Source organism: Puntigrus tetrazona, chromosome 8, assembly GCF_018831695.1.
Source record: "Puntigrus tetrazona isolate hp1 chromosome 8, ASM1883169v1, whole genome shotgun sequence".
Lineage (NCBI taxonomy): Eukaryota > Metazoa > Chordata > Actinopteri > Cypriniformes > Cyprinidae > Puntigrus > Puntigrus tetrazona.
The window spans coordinates 4,410,277-4,430,800 of NC_056706.1; the positions used below are offsets into that span (position 1 = coordinate 4,410,277).

General features: G+C 34.9%; 1 protein-coding gene across 1 annotated transcript; it reads left to right on the forward strand.

The window, feature by feature from the left end:
• The first annotated feature begins 73 nt into the window (after positions 1-73).
• Positions 74-20,132, forward strand: bcap31 (B cell receptor associated protein 31). Its single transcript, XM_043247082.1, has 8 exons — positions 74-212; positions 1,003-1,111; positions 2,003-2,103; positions 3,010-3,154; positions 7,521-7,656; positions 13,445-13,574; positions 15,154-15,254; positions 17,993-20,132. The coding sequence occupies exons 2-8, from the start codon at positions 1,020-1,022 to the stop codon at positions 18,029-18,031; spliced, it is 744 nt and encodes a 247-aa protein (XP_043103017.1). The 5' UTR covers positions 74-212; positions 1,003-1,019; the 3' UTR covers positions 18,032-20,132.
• Positions 20,133-20,524: the final 392 nt, after the last annotated feature.

Genomic DNA, 20,524 nt, shown 5'->3' on the forward strand with positions numbered 1-20,524 from the left:
TGTTCATGTATATTTTATTTCGTTCTGTCTTATTGAAAGGAGACTTTTACGCTAGCATTTCCGGGCTACGACGCGGGAAGTCGTCACGTGTGGAATGAGTTGGCACACATACCGGAAGTAGATTAACGTGTAGTGTAACAAGGGTGCATCAGAAGTTTTGACACATTCCTGCAAGCCTGTTTGTGAATATTTCTGATTTTACTTCGAATTCTGTAAGTCCTGATACAATTGTTTAATTATCTACGCTTAAGTCGTAAACAGAGCTCTTATTAAAGCGGTTAATACCTTAAATAACAGCGTATTTACACATGTATTGTACTGCCCTGACAGAGACATGTTTATGTCTGTGCGTTTGTTTACATATGTATTCCCGTTATACCTACGTATGTTTACAGATATATATATGTCTATTACAGCCTACTAGCTTAAAGTCTTATTTTCCTCTAATATGCAGCTGGTCTAAACAGATGTAGTTGACGCAATACGTGTGTCATTAATTTGTATGTTGTATTTGATGAGGGCTAAATATTTATTCCTTCCTTTTATTATAACAAATTTTGGATTTCCAGCTTTTAATTTTTATGATATAATTTAAAGTATTTGATTAGTATACCTTCAGTTGGTTGTTTTCCTTTTTTTTTTAAGCTTTGTGTGCTGGCTTTTAATAAGTTGAGATGATTTACTACCAAACCAAGCAGTCTTTCTTTGTGTTTGAAATTGGTTATAGACCGTGTCTCATGATTTCTGAAGGCCTCGGAGATGATTGAATCTTGAATCCGAGGCTATTCTGTAGTAGACATAAGATGGTGCTGTTGTATCAGTTAAGATTTTGCATCACCAAAGGACTTGAGTGTCTGCTGTTCATACATTTCATAAATGATGGGTGTGCTGTTTAGGCTTACATCTTCCCAAACCTTGTGCATATTATATTTATTGCTAATTTATACTTACACTGTCTGCTTAGTAATATAATCTGTTATTCTGATCACTACGTTCTCATAGACTCGCAGGTAGCCGCCATGAGTCTTCAATGGACGGCTGTGGCTACGTTTCTGTACGCCGAGGTGTTTGCGGTGCTACTGCTGTGTGTCCCTTTCATCTCGCCAAAACGGTGAGATTCTGATGTTGCTGAAAGACATTTCACCCAAAAATGAAATTTTGCTGAAACTAAACTAACCCTCAGGTCATGTAGATAAGTTTGGTTCCTCATCAGAACAGGTTTGGAGAAATGTAGCATTCCATCATGTGCTCACCAATGGATGCTCTGCAGCGAATGGGTGCCGTCGGAACGGGAGTCCGAACCGCTGATAAAAACATCACAGCAATCCACACCGCCTCAATTAACGTCTTGTGACATGACATCAGATGTTTGATAATTTGCTAAATTTCTCTAAATCTAATTAAGAAACAAACCCATCATATAATAGTCATCCTTTTCTGAAAACTCTTATTTCACTTCTGATCCATTTTATTCTCTTGCACCAGTTCTCTTCAACTTAACCTCTTTCCAGGAAAGATCCCAGAGTGTTGCCAGTACTGAAGTCTGTCCATTTGTTTGCGAAATACTGTTGCAGTGTTACATCACGAAAACGCGAATCATTCTGCGTATTTAGTTGAGCTGAGTTGGATGTTTTGATTCCAGTGCCACCAGGATAATTCAATTCTGTTCATTGCTTTTATTCCATGAAACGAATCTTGTGAGGGAGTCATATTTTTTTTATTTAAAAGCATTCACATGACCTTTCAGTCAGTTTAAAGATTGCAAGGTTGGGACACTTAGTAAACAACATTTTCGTAGAAAAACACACAAAAACACAAGAATTGGTGTTTTTGCACAGAAAAAACATCTTCTCAAAGGCATCTGTGTATATGTTTTTGTTTTGTAGGAGAAATGTAAAACCTTAATGATGTTCTTTGGACTTGTTGAGAAAGATTAGTGTTATCTTATATGGTCTTTTGCCCTCTGTTTATTAAGGTGTTATCTCTTTTGTTGCCTTTGTAGATGGAGCAAATTTTTCAAGTCTAGACTCGTCACTGTCATCACAACATATGGAAACACTGCCTTCATCGTAATCATCTGTATTCTTGTCTTTCTGCTCATAGGTGAGCTTGAAAACACCTCACAGCGTTGTCTTCTTCAACTTTTCTGCATAAATTTTTATGTGGCACTTTAAGTCAATATGACGCTGAAAAGGAAGTATAATATTAAGTTGCAAAAGCAGGTCATTCAGAAATGATTGCTGTCATTATGACTGATGTCATAATGCGGTTATAATCATATGACTGCCTATATTTACATATCAATGCTTACTTTTTCAGCAGCTTGGCAGAGCTACTCGTTCTTATATGACAAATATAGTCATAAAAGACTATTAACATACACTACTTTTCAAAACATTTGTGGTCAGAAATTCAGAATTACGTCAAAGGAGTAAATTCGATTTTAAAACATATTTAATTGGTAATATTTGTAGTAATACTTTACATACAACTCTTTATTTGGATAAATGCAGCCTTGGTGAGCATAAGAGACATTCAAAAACCAAGACAGAAATCTTTCTGATGCCACGTCCTTCTGACAGTAGTGTGTATACGTGTTAAAGCAACAGTACACCCAAAAATTAATTAAATAAAGATTTCTTTGTTCTGCCGAACACAAAGGCTGTTTTGGGTCACCGTTGACTTCTATAGTATTTTGTTTTTCATACTACGGAAGTCAATGGTGACCCAAAACAGCCTGGTTACAAAATTTTTTCAAAATATCTTTCTTTGTGTTCGGGAGAATAAAGAAATTCATACTTGAAGGTGAGTAAATGATGATAGTTTGGGAATTTATATAAATGATTAAATGCAATAATAAAATCTGCAGTAATTCAGTTAAATACAAATTTAACTTTTAATATGTCCATTTTTACATCCTTACAAACATGTAGTTAAGCAATTTCTTGCTATGAGTGTTGCATTGACTGAACTAGATTTATGAATTAATTTTTTTTCCTGCCACTACAGATGCATTTAGAGAAGTGAGAAAATACAGTGTGACAGAGAAAGTGGATCTGAGCAACAACCCTGTGGCCATTGAGCACATCCACATGAAACTCTTCAGAGCCCAGAGGAACGAATACATCGCCGGCTTCGCTCTGCTCCTGTGTTTGTGAGTGTTTTTCTCCCATGTCTCTCCAATTTTCTCTCTTGCCCACCTCAACATGTCTCTCGTTGGCATCGGAGCTTTGGCACCAGTTTCCAAACACGATCGGTTACGCGACGCGGTCCGATTTCATTTTAGTTGAGGGCTCCCAGCAGAATTCTGGAACAAGCTTGTAAACAGAACTTCACCCGGATTCTTCAAACAGGGTCATTGGGTTCAGCACGTTCTGTCCCTGAGGAGTGCATTTATAAGAAGATGCAGTTATTTTATTGTAACCATTGCGTAATATTGCAGGACTCACTAAAATTACCAGCCAAGAGTTTTTTATACTGTCATTAAGTGCTTGCCGGGTTTAAAATGAGTACTCTTGGTGTGCTGCTGCAGGTTGTACTAGGTTTTTCCTCAACTGACTGTCACTGTAGTCTGTTGAAGCCCTGCAGACCTCATCTCTCAATCAAATCACACGGCCCTCCTGCTCGAGTATATTCAGGATAGATAGGTTATTGATGTCTCACTAAAAGAAGTTTTATCAGTGATGTTTAGTTAAAATATTATCAAAGTTATTGATATGAGATATATTACACACTGTACTGTACGTTATGATAAGGATGATAAGGGGGAACTTCAAAAGGTGAAATGGCTGAAATGTTTTGCACGTCCGGCAGGTGAAAATAAATAATCTAGACTTATTTAGTTAGTTTTTTTTATTTTTATGTGCAATATACTATGCAAATATGTGCATATTAGGTAGGAAAAGTTATATAGTAGCCTTAAGAGACTTTTATTTTAAAATGTGATTCAGTCTGAAAATCCAGAAACGTTGATTCTGTTATCAGAAAGTCAATGATTTATGTATTTTTGCTTTTAATTCTGTGGTTAACCAATAACCCATCAATATATTTTAATATATTTTTACAGCCATCGTCTTTCACAGCTTTATTGTGTACTTCAGTCTTGCATACTATTCTTTCCTTTTAATAAAGATTTTTAATAAAGACTAAAGGAGGTTTTTGTTGAGGCAACCAGGGTGATGCAATAGTTAGTCAATTCTATTTTAATTAAATATGTTGCGCATTTAATTTTAGTTTAATTAAATAGTTTGTGCATTTAATACATCGTTTTTAAAGACAGGCTCATAAAATGCCACCAAAACAGATTGAAAGTTATATCTAAAATTGTAGTGCTCATCACTGAAATAATATTAGTGATGTTATGTTTTCTAAAATGTTAGTAGTTTAAAAGTTAAAATGGTTAAATACTTTTTTAATTATTTCAGGTCCTCTCTTTAACCCTGGGACTGATTTAGTTATTTATCCATATAATATATAATATAAACCATTAATGTTGCATTAATTACTTTCTTCTCATTCCAGTTAGCTTTCTGATTTCTCCAGCACAGATTTGTCTTGCACCCCCACCCGATTGGAGGCAGTGTCTTTATTTGTAGTCACAAAAGTGAATGAACTGTATATGTGTGGGACACAAAGAGAGAAGAATATGCTGCCATATTACAGTAGACATGGAAAGAATCCTATTTTGAGCCGGTTGGGGGTTCCCCCCACACTGTTTCCATTCACAAACCTCATCCTTGGGTACTTAACTTCCCACGTCCTGATTGGCCAGTTTGTTGTTGTGCTCTATACGTAACATTTAAGAGTCTCCCAGCTCTGCATAGTTTTTCCTTACAGGGGTTTCACCATGTTTTCTCTGAATGGCAGGTTATTTATATCCTGCCGGATGACTACTACATCCATTAGCGATACTACTTCCCTTGACTGCCGGGCTTGAGTGTCATTTTTGTAATCACATGGACAGCTGCAGGACATGTGATCAAGCAACTGGTGACGGGCATTATATTTAGCCTCCATGGCATTCTCACTGGCCGAAAGGCCACGACTCTTGTTACAAAACGGACCTCCTTCACCTTGCCAGCAAACAGATGCCACAAAGGTGACTGGAGTGTCACATGACGGCTTGACATGTGCTTCAGGCATGTTAGGATGCAGTAACTGTGTAGACATTTCCAATGTATACTTGAAATGGCAGTTCAGTAATTAATGCAAGACACTGAAAAATAGACAGTATACATGGAATAGAGTCTTTCTGTCTCAGTCCAGTCACACCTTAAATATATTAGTTAGGTTTATGCTTAAAATAGGACAACAAGTGTTAGTGGGGTAATACATAATTAATTTAAAGAGATATTCTCTGATGTCTTATAAAGTAAATAAATCTTAATGGATTTTTGGAACTTTTTTCTCTTTTCATCATTTTACCCATGCATCTGATATTAGGTATTTTTTGCATTATTTTTTCCCTTTTTATACTCTTAAAAACTCTAAAACTGTAAAAATCTACACTTAAATATGATCCAAGTATTCAAGACACACTTTTTTTGTCGTAAAATGAAATGTAATATTTTTTTAATCTCATAGAATATATCAAGAAAGACCGTATTCACCACCAAAAAAAACTATTAGAAAGAGAGAGAAAAATGAAACCTGCTTTTAGTTTTGTAGAATAATTTTTTTGGCAAGAAAAAAAAATATTTATACATGATTAGTATGTGCAGTATTTGTTGTGCTGCCTTCAATTTGTTGTGATAATGTTTTTGAAAAGGACTTTTTTTTTTTTATTTGAGTATAAATATATTTTATTTGAATTACTTGCGCCAACTAAAAAAGGACTAGTTTTGTCATATTTGGCCAATTTAAAAGTCAGGAGAGGTTAAAGTGAATCTCTAGGTCACCTCATATTCGGAGCATTCGACTGAACTGTGGGCTTCTCTTGCATTTATGCAAGTTGCGGTTGTCCATGGCTCAGTCCATCTGCATTTTGGTCACACCAGCTTTTTACCAAACCTTGAACTTTTACACAAGTGGACATGAAGGTGATGCACGCTGCCTGGAGTCCCTGCGTTTGAGCTCACTGTTCAGATTTCTCAGCCTGCATCTCTCAGCTCATCTGTAGACGGCTGACTGTGTAGAGTGAGGAGAACAGGCAAAAGCTAGATGCTTTCAGGCTGGTAAAAACCATGTGATATTTGCTTATGGTCGAGCGGTAGTTACTCATTTGTTTATGCTGATGTTTGTCGTGCTGTCTTATGCTGGTGATGAATGCACTTCAGTGTTTCTTAGATGTGTCACACATGCTTCTGGAGTGATGCTAAGTAACCTAGTCTCAGATTTTGGATAGAACTATTTAGAGAGATGATATTTCTGTAGTCCGCTTAGAAAAAAGGTGTGTGTGCTAAGATTTGACTTCTCCCTTTTTAGATTTGCATGTAAATTAACATATATTATTCAAATGAAGATATGTGCATCAAAGTGCTCATACTCTGAATTTCATGATTTATACTTATGCTTCATATTTTTTTTTTTGGATTCTTTGATTAATAAAAAGTTTGTATGTATTTGAAATAGATTTTATTTGGAGAAATATACACTAGCATTAACATTTTTGGGGCCAGTGATTTATTTTTTTATTTTTTATTATTTTATTTAAATTTTCTTTTCTTTTTTTTGAAAGAAGAAATACTTTTCAGCACGGATGTGTTAAATGGATAAAAAGTGACTTAAGTCTTGAATAAGTTCTGATCTATTAGACTTTGTATTCATCGAAGAGTCCTGTAAAAACTGATGCAGCTTTCAAAAAAATATAAAACTGTTCACAACATTGATAATAAATCAGCACATTAGATTGATTTCTGGAGGATCATGTGATACTGAGGGCTGGAGTAAAAATGGCTGAAGAAAATCGAGCTTTGTATCAAAGAAATAAATACTGTAAAATATATTACAATAGAAAACCAGTATTTTAATTTCACAATAAATGAATCATAATACATTTTACATATAGTTTTAATGTAGAATGTTTCGAATAAGTGCTATAGAATCTATTACAAAAAAAAAGAAGAATCCAAAGCACTATACTACTACTAATTTTTAAAAAAAGCCTATTTACGTTCTCCCCATCTTAAACATTAAAAATCCCTAAATATCTGTACACTGATGCATTTCAGCCTTCTTCAGGTGTCAAATCAATTATATAAAAATCATAAGTGTTATAAATTGTTTAATATCGAATTGTTTGTTAATAACATCCATCATAAACCAGTCGATGTCTGGGGCACCAATGCGTGGGACGAGTTACGCCATGAAATTCAGAGTTTAGATTTAGAGTTTTTTTTAAATAATAGTTATAGAGACCATCGCCTTTTCAAGCACCAATAATTATGCCAAAGTCTATGTCAGTATAATACAGAACCGCAACGTAGGCTGCTGCGGTGAGCTGTAACGATCAGATACACACCGACTGTTTAGTAAATCCACTGGTGTCTGATGAGTTCATGTTGTTGTTTTTTTCCCTCCAGGCTGCTGAGACGTCTGGCCACACTGCTGTCTCAGCAGGCTACGCTGATGGCCTCTAATGAAGCCTTTAAGAAGCAGGCGGAGGGAGCAAATGATGCTGCAAAGAAGTACATGGAGGAAAATGAGAAACTGCAGGAGGTGAGTGAGTTGTGCATAAAAAAGCCATTTTTTCAAGACCCTAAAGGCTTCCAAGGAGCAGAAACCTTAACCTGCTGCCAGGTTAATGACAAATGGTGTAACTACAGGACATGTGGGTGGGACAATTGCACCCTGGACTGTGATGAATATGCTGTATTAAACTGTTCACCCAAATATTAAGATTGTGTCCTTGTTTGCTCACTCCGATTGTTAATGTTTGTGAGTAACACAAAAGAAGTCATCAGTAAGCTGCACTAGTGACCTATTTCAAATAAATAATTTATGGACTCGAGACAGGAGAATGACTAAATGATGACAGAATTGTAATTTTAAGATCCTTCATTGTTAAATGAGTGCTTACATGTTTATTTTGTCCCACATGCACTTCATTAGTAACGGTTTAACATCACATGTCCTCATGAGTCATTCTGGTTTGTTAGGTGTTCTCCATTTGTCCACCCTGGGAGAAATATTGTTCATCACAGTGCTGCACATTTAGCATTTCACCTCTGGAGGGCAGAGTTTCACATTATGTCTAGAAATAGGTATTTGATTTTACACAAGATTTGAACGTGAACAAAAGTGACCCAGGATACTTTCCCTAGTTTCAAATGCTTGTAAAATTACTTCAAATGTTGAGTTACTGGCCAGTTTTTGGTGTTATGAAATGTGTATGGTTAGAAAATGCCAAAGTCTTAGGGCCTTATGACTTTAAATAGTAATAAGCATTTTATGTAATTAAGCATTTTTGCTTGTGTTTGGTAAAATTAATAAATTAATTTATTATTCATTTAGTTTTTTTTAATAAGGCACTTTTATTTGCTAAAAAATACAGAAATGGTAATATTGTAAAATATTGTTGAACTATAGCTGAAGGAACATCTTTTTTTATTATGAATGGTAACATTTAGTGTACATGATTAATAATTAAACTTTCCAAATTATATATATATATATATATATATATATATATATATATATATATATATATATATATATATATATATATATATATATATATATATATTTATATGTGTGTATATATATATGTTATATGTGTGTATATATATATGTTATATGTGTGTATATATATATGTTATATGTGTGTATATATATATATTTATAATGATGTATGTATATATATATGTATGTATATATATGTGTATGTATATATATGTGTATGTATATATATATATGTGTGTGTGTGTGTATATATATATATATATATATATATGTTATATGTGTGTGTATATATATATATTATATGTGTGTATATATATATGTTATATGTGTGTATATATATATGTTATACATATGTATATATATATGTGTGTGTGTGTGTGTGTATGTATATGTATGTATATATATATATATATATATATATATATATATATATATATATATATATATATATATATATATATATGTGTGTGTGTGTGTGTGAATATGAGTAGGAAAATATTATAGTATTGGATATCAAGAAAGCATTGTTGATTGCATCTTTAAGTAGGAAAAGTAATTTTGAGGTTTGATTTAGTGGTTGATAACTTTCATCATTGTGCTGTTGAGACATTTAAACACACTTGTGGGTTTTCACATCAGTGGTTTTCAATGAAATTCAAGGGAATCGCCAACCGCTTTGTATAATTAACGTCTGTTAAAATACTGACAGTGTAAACAATGTCGAGTGGAACTCTAGTTCAATAGAGCAGCTCCATGTTGACAGGTCTTTTCAAATGCAGTGAAAGGAGAAGGCACTGAGTGCTAGTTTGTGCCCTGAGAGTGGAATACATAAGATGACACTCTGATGACATGTGTCTGCTCCTGGCAGCCTTGACTTCATCATGGCTGTCTGCCAGTGATTAGTTATTATTACAGCACTGTATGGATATTATAATACGTTTTTTTCCCCTAAACCTCTGACCCTGAGTATTCAGCTGCTGCTGGTAATTCAGACATAAATGGTTAACAAACAGACTAATTGCGAGCTTAGCTTGATGGATAAATTTAGTCTTGCGTGTTTTGTTGTATATTTAAATTTAAGTTGGAACATTTTTCCACAGTGACCTTCCTAGTGTGTTTTATTAGATTTTTTTTATTTCTCTTCAATTTCCCTTTTTTCAACTTAGTATTTTACTTAATTTTATTCTAGTTTATTTTGCAGTTGATTTAGTTTTAGGACTTCCAAAGTAATGCGCTAGCTCTTATGATTTAACTCGGCATTTTTACATTAATATTCTCTAGAGGCATTTTCATGTTCAATTCAGATGAGCTTTATTATTTAGTATTTATTAATGTTTTGCTTCTGCTTTTATTTCTGTTGTCCTTTTAATTTTACTATGTCATAGTAATTTTATGTTCTTTTTGTTGTTACTATTTTAATTTAGGCACTTAAAATGTATTTGTTAGCTGCCAAGATGCCATTTCTAAGGTCATTTGGGTTTTTTAGGTAACAGTGTTTTTTCTTTTCATATTACTTAAGATTCCTTTTTTATTCTAAAAAAATTTGCATCACAAATTGCAATTGGTCTTATTTCGTGAGTGTATTTACATACTAAATTGTCATTGATCTGGTGCTTGTTGCATATATATTTAGCTTCTTTTACACTCCTCTCTTTCTATGCCTATCGATTCTTATAGTCAAGAAAGAAAAATTGCACCGATTATTATGACAGTGGTGAAATGTCCCACACATGGTATGACATTTGCAAACGCCGCTATTTCCTTGCACGTCTAGTTTGTTATTAAAAGCCCTGAAAACAGCTATCACATGCTGCGATATTGTCTTTAGCGCATGTAGTTAGTCAGTATGCGGATGCCTGAGCGTGGTGAATGCTGGGATAGATCAGCGCTGCGTGGCTCAATTACAGTGCTGACGTGCAGTAAGTCACCGCATTGATCTTTGCATGCTGTCACCCCATGCAGTAGCACTGCTCACGTGGGTTATCACACACACACACACCGCCGTAATTCACGTCTGTCTAATGTTGTAACACCGCAGAGCGAGCCATAAACAAGAGCCCAAGCCGTACTGAATGACAGATGGTGGAATATTTCAATTTAGTAAATGAAGTTTGACTCTTGTAAATCTCCGGCGTACGGTGCTTTGCCGCTTTGTTCTTGAAGCGTCTGTACAGAACGTGTGTCCTTGAACGGGACGAGATGACCTACCCCGGCCTTTGTGATTGTTTTCCTGCGGTTTTTATTGATAGACGCGAGCGCATAATCCATGTGTAGATGCTAACGGGCTCGTTCTGCGAGGGGACGAGGTGAGACCAGCGCGTGACCCCTAAAGGGCCTGTATCGATCTCTCAGCTCTGTTCAGGGGCGACCGCTCTCTATCGTTGGTCTCCAAGCAGGTGTTATAGGCCTCGCACATTTAATCAAGCGTCAACTAGATTGTGAATTTTGCAGGGCTCTGCTTCTTAAAATGCAGTTATATTGTAGCTATTAGTTATGTGAAATAGTGTTTTAATAATTCATAATGCAATTAGCCGAGATGGATCCATCGGTAAGCACTGATCATTTTCGTGAGGGTTGGAATTGGTCATTTCGGTTTCCATTCTTTCAGCATGTTACTTTTTTTTTTTTAGCAAGGCCACTTAAATGTTAATCGAGGTTTTATCTCAGTTCATTTTTCATCCTTTCTGTGGGAATTTAGCAGGCCGTTTTTGCTACTTGTACTGTTCACTGTATAGATAAATAACCTTTGCTATGTGTGACGAACATCCACATATCGTAATTCAGGCAGTCATGTGGTTGCGATGTCACAAGTGTGGCAATTTTACACAATGTTTTTTACTGATTAATATCCATAAATTATCTGGATGAACTTCAAAGGGAGGATTCTATTGTGTTACACTGTGCCTGCATAGTATTTAATAATAATAATAATAATATTGTTGTTTAATATACATTTATGACTAACTCAATAATAATAACAATAACAGAAAAATGCAAGTACAACAATAATAAATTTATCTAATCATTGCCCATACAATTTCTTAATGACATTTGTATGTTTTCAGTAATATTACTTGATTTATAATTTTTTTTTTATTATTTTAATGGACATTTATTCATCACATGTATATAAATGATTCAGATATTTGGCACAGTATTTTCTATTTTGGTCTATTATCCACTAAAAGAAAATGCAAGCATCTGTAACATACAGCTTTAGGATTGTGACTGGTCAAAGAGGGGTGGTATTGCCAAATAATTATTAAAAATATATATTTAATTAAATTTTTTATTAAAAACAATGTTGCACTGTGTCATTTCAAAGTTTTATTCACTTTGCTCTATGCCCAAGGAAGGGTAGTCTTTTCATCTTAGTGCTTACATTTGTATTTAAACCTTATATATATATATATATATATCTGCAGGAAACATCATCCAAAACATCTGTCCTAGATCTGGTTCTTCCCTGGGGCCAGAAAACATCTTTCCCTTGTTTGACATGAAGTTCAACGTTCCCCCGTGTTTGTTCCCTTGTCCAGGTCATTTTGAAAAGGCTCATTTAAAAACGTCTATGTGCCTTGGGCCGCATACCTTGAGTGGTTTAACATTAAAATATTCACTACTTTCCTTTATGAGAAACTTTCATGACCCTTGACAGCTGTCCCACAATGTCCCTCATGCTGTTATGTGTTAATTTGTAAGCAGAGAAAGAGTCTGTTAGTTACTGCTGACTGTTACTGACATTTCAGCCAGTTAATGACCCCATGAAATCACAATTTCACTGTAGTTGTGCTTAGTAAAAAACAAACTGGACAGTTCTAGCAGATAATTTAACATTTCTACTCTTTCTCTTCTGGGAAATCCAAATATTGATGACAGCTTGGTCTCAGGATTTGCTCTGCGCATGTGGTGCTTTATCCCACAATGCATGACCTTTTTCAATGTATTTCCAGTGTCTTTCCTATTTTTTTTACGTGGCAATAATATGATGTTACTGTTGTTGAATTAAACATGCTGCCTTAATGGTTGCATGTTAAACAGATTGTTGCCTTGTCAGTTGAAATAAACGTTTATAGTAATATTGTTCAAAACCATCGTTTACTGCTTAGATAAGCAACTTTTGAATAGCTGAATCATGAAATGATTTTATCAGTAGTAACTGGATTGAATTTCGCTGTTAAAGGGTTTTGTATTCAACAGCATTTGTCGTTTGAGTTGATCACATCATTTCTACAGTGTTCGTGTATTTAGTGATTCTACAGACTTCATGCTTATTTCTGGAGAATGTTTTATGTTTGTATGAGATGTAGGCCAATCGGATGGGAAGTCGAGGGTTGATGGTTACTCACTAACGGGTGACCCAGATGGAGATCATTGATAAACCCAATCATTGCCATCCTCAGAAAATAGAGCACTTGTTTTTTTTTTTCCCTGTAACTTGAAATGTTAATGAATGGCCTGTGAAACGGTAAAAAGGACAGTGATTTGGGTTTTCAGTGAAATGTTTTCACATCTTCAAATTATATCCCTGTCCTTATTTTAAGCTAAAAATATCCTTCCGAGTAACTGTTTACCACCCATTAACCTCTGAAACGTGATAAACTGCATATATTTGAAAATGCTGGATGGAATTTGATTTTAGTTATTGGAAATTAATAATCAAGAATAAATCGCTCACAATAGCATTGAACATGACTCTGTCGACACTTGTTTTATCACATATTTTACACCCTCTCAGTATTTTTAGGAATTCAGAGCAACACCTTTTGCGAAATAGCTGATTACCAATGATATGACTAATAAATGGCTTACTGTTTTTCATCAGAAATTGCGGGAAGCGGGCGTTGAAGTGCCTGAAGTGGGAGGGAAGGTCAAGGGTGGTGTGGAGGAGGATAAGAAAAATCTGACAGAAGAGGTCAGGAAACTGAAAGATGAACTCGACGCAACAAAGAAAGGTACTGAATGACTCTGAATCACTCATATGCTGGGCCGCTCCCTTTTGGCATATATAAAAAAAAAAACAACCCAAAGCTACTGTGTGCTTGTCTCTTGGTGAACATTAATGGCCAAAATTAGGCTATTAAACACATTTTGATTTTGGAGATAATTAGTATTGATGGTATCGTTCACCCAGAATATTTCATTAATCACTCACCCTTATGTAGTTCCGAACCTTTAAGCACAAATTGAGATATTTTTGATGAAATCCAAGAGCTATCTGGCCCTACACAGACAGCTACCACGTTCAAAGCCCTAGAAAGGTAGTAAGGACTTAAAATAGTCCATGTGTCTTCAGAGGTTTAATTTCAATTTTATGAAGCTATGAGAATGCTTTTTGCGCACAAAGAAAACAAAATAAGGACTTTATTCAAAGAGACAGAAGTATTCTCATAGCATAGGAAAGTATTCTCGTGGCTTCATAATATTAAGTTTGTATCAATGACACATTTCTGAGCCTTGAACATGGTAGTTACACATACTCTTGCTATCACACAATAAAACCAGGAACATTTATTGTAACATTTGCCGTTCAAAAGTTTATTTATCTCTTCTGATGACTGGAGCTACATTCATTTGCTAGGAAATGAAGTAAATGCAGTAATACTGTTAAATATTATTGTGATCTGAATTGACTGTTATATACATTAATGTATTTAAGATTTTAAAATATAAAAAAGCAGCAGCCTTACTCCTGTGCTTAGTGTCAGTATTTGATGACTGATATTTTTGAATCTTTGATGAACTGAAAGCTCAAAGAGATCTGAAATACAAATCTTTTGCAACTTCATCATGAATGTTTTTACTGTAACATTTGATCAATGCATCCCTGTTTCATTATTTAGTGTCGTCACATATGAGTACATTTAAAGACCTCCAGTGAGCTAGACGAAACTAGACGAAAGAATGAGCTTAGTAAGATCGATTCCCGCGCCTCCTTTCGTACACTGTATTTAGACAGTGCCAAAGAGTTCATGACCCTTTGATGCCCTAAAATGGAGGTCTCCTATGGGTCATCTTGCCTCAAAGCACGTTTTAAGGGTAGTGCACAAAACCGTAAGTTAGCTTGCAGGTGTTATTTTATTAATAGTTTTCAGATCAACCTGCCATTTACTTGTAATTTAAAATTAATTGTGTTATACACTTCCTTTTGGGTTTAGTGTGTGTATGTATGTATGTGTGTGTATATATATATATCAGCATTTCATCACAGGAATAAGTTACATTTTAAAATCCAATAAAATAAAGCAGTTGTTTTAAAAAGCAATTATATTTTACAGTATTTTACAGTTTACTGTAGTGACAGTCCACCCCAAATTGTTTAATTTGTAGTATATGTCGATCACATGTCCTCTTCTGATCTCAGCGAGCAGTCTTTGGTCAGGCTAGGCTACAAAGTAGAGTTTCCACTGAAAGTCAGAGGTCTGTGTCTGTGATGTTACTGTAATCTGGACAATTTGCAGACCTTCAGAACAGGTCATTCAGATCTCAGTATTTCTAGTACTTGGCGTTTACTCTGTTTGCTTGTGTGTGCAGCTCTTCAGAAGTCAGACAGCGATGTGAAGGCCATGAAGAAGCAGGCTGAGAACCTCACGGCGGAGTACGACCGTCTGCTGGAGGAACACGGCAGACTGCAGGTCAGAGTTCATGACTGTGTCACACCGCCGACATTTTTCCTATTCAAGCTCTGCTCTAGTCCCTAGTGAGCTGCCTCACTGACTACAAAGACGACTAACTGAAGTGACCCGAAATAATGAATGATTTCAGTAGCATCTGAAGAATGCGAGTTTAGATTACACATTTAATCTGTTTCTTATGCTAAACCTCGTATGCATAAATCTTATTCGTTGCTGCGAATCTGAACCATTTCACTGGTTTGCTTACCTCTTCATTCAAAAAATATACATAGACGTTCCAACATGGCATTTTTAATGTACATTTTAAATACATTTAAATGTATTTATATAAGGATGTTTTTATGTTTATTTTTTGTTTTTTTTAATATATATATATACTGGACAATTTCTGTCTTCTTTCATATTCTTTGATCTTTTGATACAACAATTTCTGTGAATTTGTAGCTCACAATATTGAAAATCATAGAAATGTTTAAAAAAAAAAAGTATAATATTTTTAGTATATTTATACTTTTTAGTATAATATTTTATAGTATATATATTTTTTAAATATTTTTTCCTGTATTGCTTTGCCAGACCATATTAATTTGATAATAATGCCCTGCTATTATATTATTAGTTATTAATATAAATGATTGATAAAAAGTGTATATATATATATATATATATATATATATAAAACATCAATAAAAAAATTATATATATATATATATATATATATATATATAATTCTTTTTTTTTTTAATCCTTATTAATATTCTTAAACTGAATTTTCATTAATTACCTTACTATTTAGAAAACCTAATGGTTGTAACGCCTTAACAAGTTACCTATTTCATGTTTTTCTCAGAAGTGCCATCTTTTAGTAATCATAACAGATCAAAGAACATTTTCCTGTAGCTCATGTAGCATTTCTGTCGCTCCGAGGCAAGGGCATGGGCTCACTTCCCAGGACACACATGCACAGACTGATCAAATCAGAACCTCAAAAGTACTTTAAATGGATAAAAACATCTGAGAAATGAATAAATCTCAAACCATGTTTGAATGCTCTGCCCTGATGCCAGCTGTTCAACTCGGAGCGATGTCAATCTGCCAGCATCTGCTGGAGTTCTTTTCCTTTTTTCTTTTCTTTTTTTTTTTTTTTTTGCTGCTGAAAGCAAATGTTATAATGTGGCTATTGTTCACTAAGGATACTGTGGCATCTGTTTTAACGGGGATTAGAGAACTGCAGAAAAATATCACAGACCGAATCCCAGTACTGTTTGTCCTATTCTGCAAGATGCATTCACAAAAGCAAAAAAAAATATGTACATATTTCGTCACATACACAGAACTGAGAGGCGTCATTGGCACATGTACAGTTGGCATCTGTAGCATGTTGATTGAACATTATTAGGAAACGTGTTTAAAAGAAACAGAGGGTCTGATATCAGTATACTAAGTAAAGTTAGAAATTAGACATGCTGTCATAAGTCTGTTGCTCAAATTACATGGTGAGAGTCAGTTTTCTAATATCATAAGCAATGTATCATTCACTTCAAGATATCAAGACCCAACTCAAAGTGCTTTATAAAATGCACATAAAGTTTAATCTTTATCATTTGCATAGCAAATTAGTAACCCATATTTACTTTCAACTATATTTTGCTTTAACACTATAAAACAAGTAAAATGACACGGTCTTAGAAAAGGTTTTCTCACTTTACTTTATTTACTTGAGTTAGACTTTTTTGTAAATAACTTTTTGTAGTCGGTTAAGCTGCCAGTAGTGGTTTCCTCTGGAAACGTTACCGTTATGACCGGTAGTCTTCTCAAGTGTGTGTAAGTGAGACGGAGACGGTGGGAGTCAGATAGACAGGCTTTTCTCGTTTACATAAAAATAAGCAGCACATAAGTGACCTTAAGCACATGTTGCAGTTATAGCATGCTGCACTTAGCACACAGCAACAAGGTTAACAAGGTGCTTACAGCTTTCATCATCACAGTGCTGCAAAGTTACATATATTTATGAAAGCAAGTATATATGTGTATGTGTGTGTGTGTGTATATATATATATATATATATATATATGTGTGTGTGTGTGTGTGTGTGTGTATATATATATATATATATATATATATATATATATATATATATATATATATATATATATATATATATATATATGTATGTGTGTATATATATATATATATATATATATATATACACATATATATATGTATACACATACACATATATACATATATATATATATATATATATATATATATATATATATATATATATATATATATATATATATATATATGTATGTATATATATATATGTGTGTGTACATGTGTGTGTATATATGTGTGTATATATATATATATATATATATATATATATATATTTTTTACATTTTTTGGAATCTGATAATATGATTCAGATTATAAGTAATCAGCTACCCAGCTAAATTCACAATTTTTTTTTTTACATTTTTGCCATTTTTATGCTTCATTTTCTTACTCCGTTTAGTCCCTACATTGATACGAACCCGTTGTACCATGCATAACGACGATGATATAATTGCTGAAAGTAGTCCTAAAAATAAAGCATGAAGGACACTGCTAAGACCTGCTGACGTCATGCGAGCCGCCCCAAATCACTCTCCAAATCTTACAGGATTGTGCAGATCTCTGCGTGAGTCGATGTTGAAAATTCCTCTCTTTTTCTGCTCCGTCTCTGAACGCAGGCCAAATGCGACTCTCAGCAGGACAAGAAGTCAGACTGAACGAACCCCATCACGCACCTGCTCTCTTTCCTGCGTCCTCATTGGCCGGTAACGGCTCAGCTGGCTGCGCATCACTTCTCTGGCTGTGTAAGAACAGGGTCCCGTTCTTCATTCATGTGCTTTCACGTGATTCATTAAAGCCTCTGCAGGGTTTTCACACACTGTAATGTTTTCTTTCTGTTTTTGCTGTGAACGTCTGGTGTTTAATTAATATTTCATGTTTTAGTTAAAAAACATCGGTTTAGAGTATTTGCTGACTCAAGTATTACGTTGTCCGTGTGTCAGTTTGTGTGTCAGGTACATTGAGCCTCATCGGTGAAACACAAGCGGTTCATCAAAAATGCTTTAAATTTAATCACCCTCAGTCAATCCAGGATCTAGAGGTTTTCTTCATCGGAACACATTTAACAGAAAGTTTACAGATTAAAAAAAAGGCTAAATTTGTTTTACAAACAGCTTTTTGCCTTACAAGATGTTCACTGATAGACTGAAGGATTACTTGTGGATTATGAACGTGTTTTTATCAGACGGCACCCATTCACTGCAAAGAATCCTTTGGAATGTGCTTAAAAAGCCACACTGAATTGCATACAATAATTCACATAAGCATGATTTTACACAAATTCATTTAGCTTGAGATTCGTAAATGAGTCACACTGTTTATATGGAAGGACCAAGAACTTTTTTTTTGTTTTTGATATGGTAATTGTTGGGTTTCGTTATTATTTTTTTAATTATCTGCTACACTTCTCTTACCTTATGGGACAAACTTTCAGTCTTTCGTTATGAATATGCAGATTTGGTTTCAGTACAGATGCATGCGCGAGTTAATTTTAGATTTTCGACATACAGGGTACACGACACTTTACACCCAGTGCGCGCTTAAGAAAGGAAATCCCTCCAGTTTACGATCGACGGGCCTCGTTCGTCATCTCGACTGTCGCGCGTCATGCTATAGGAAGATGTTTTAGTTTTATTTTGTCTTGGGTGCAGGACAGCTCGAATTTTTTTTCTGCGAGGCTATTGTACGGCAGAGTGAATAAACCGCTTCTTTCCAGTTCTGTCTGGTTTGAGGCCACTGAGTCGGTATAATCTGATATGAGCCTGGCAGGGCTGTTCTAGTGGGTAAGAACGACGCTTTGGCAGGAACAGTAAAGCATCCACAGCTGATATTGTGTTTCAAAACACAGCGCACTGTATCTCTCGTCCTCTAGGTATTGAAACGATACTAGTCACATTTGAGGGCCACGCGTCAGTTCTGCATTTATGCAGATAACGTTTATTACCGCTAAAGGTCGACGGGTTGAACTCCACACTCGCTGTTTTACAGTTTAAGCGCCCCCCCCCGGGTTTCTTTGCTTCTTTTCTGGCATGTGTAAATAAATATCTCTGCAATCTTAGAGCAGCGTGACCTGAAAAAGTATCAGCCGGAATGACATCATAGCCGTGTTAAAATAGGGCCGTGTGGGAACAACGTTAGCGCTGTAGGGGAAAGGGCAACCGGGATCGCCGGTGCAGCGGCGAATAATTCGTATTCGAGACCTCCTGGACACTTCCCAATCACGAGAATGCAAGGAATGACATCTGCTACCGTGACTCTAGTTTACTATTTCACGCGCCCAACGATTGGTTAGATTAGCGAAACGTTAACCAGAGCACCAGTTCGGTGAAAATGTCACTGTACACCTGAAAATTAAAATGGCGGGAGTTCATTTTAATATTTTGGAGGTCATGTTATGTATATTTCAAACTCGTAAACAAACAGGTGAACTGTATAGTACTGGGCTCTTTCTTTTATATGCGTTCCCAAATGTAGCTTCTTCTTTCTTATGTCTGGTTTTTACTTTGTGTTCTTGCAAAAAAGAAAAAAAAAACATGCACTGATACGTTGGCAGCGATGGAATAAACAATAGCTGGGCGTCATGAACATGTTTTGATTGAGTAGTTGTGTGTAACGCACGGTTCTGATGTCTTCAGGAAAGTTTTGTCTGCTATAACGTCAGTCTGCGTTATTTCACTACGAAGTTCGAGTATTATGTGTTCTGGTGATGTGCTTTAGTTGGGATGTTAAAAAACAAACAAATAAATTGTGCTTCATTTATCTTGAGTCTGCAGTGTATTTTCTCATTATATTTTTTTTAGTGCAATTTTTAATAAAACTATTTTTAAGCGTATTAGTAGTTAAGGGGACACTTTACTTAGAACTGTTCCAATCAGAAGCTCCATAAATGAATCATACAAGTGATTCATACAGTTTTTGCAATTCTATTTTAATTATTTTTTTTTTTCTTTTTGGTAAATCTTTTCACTCAAAGGCTGATAATCGTTGTGACCAGCTGATTCAGCGAGTTTAACTGGTAACTGAATTAAACGAAACTTTATGCAGTGCCAGTCGTTTAAAAATAAACGGATAAAAGAATAAACCCTGGTATTAAACTCAAAATGATCACGCATATGCTATTAAATTCGGTGGCGTGCACGTGATACGCACAT

What these genes read in the sequence shown, in the direction of transcription:
- bcap31 (XM_043247082.1), top strand. Translation starts at nt 1,020, where the DNA reads ATGAGTCTTCAATGGACGGCTGTGGCTACGTTTCTGTACGCCGAGGTG. An exon ending in TTCGCTCTGCTCCTGTGTTT is followed by an intron (nt 3,155 to 7,520) that starts GTGAGTGTTTTT and finishes TTTTCCCTCCAG; the next exon opens with GCTGCTGAGACGTCTGGCCA. An exon ending in ACTCGACGCAACAAAGAAAG is followed by an intron (nt 13,575 to 15,153) that starts GTACTGAATGAC and finishes TTGTGTGTGCAG; the next exon opens with CTCTTCAGAAGTCAGACAGC.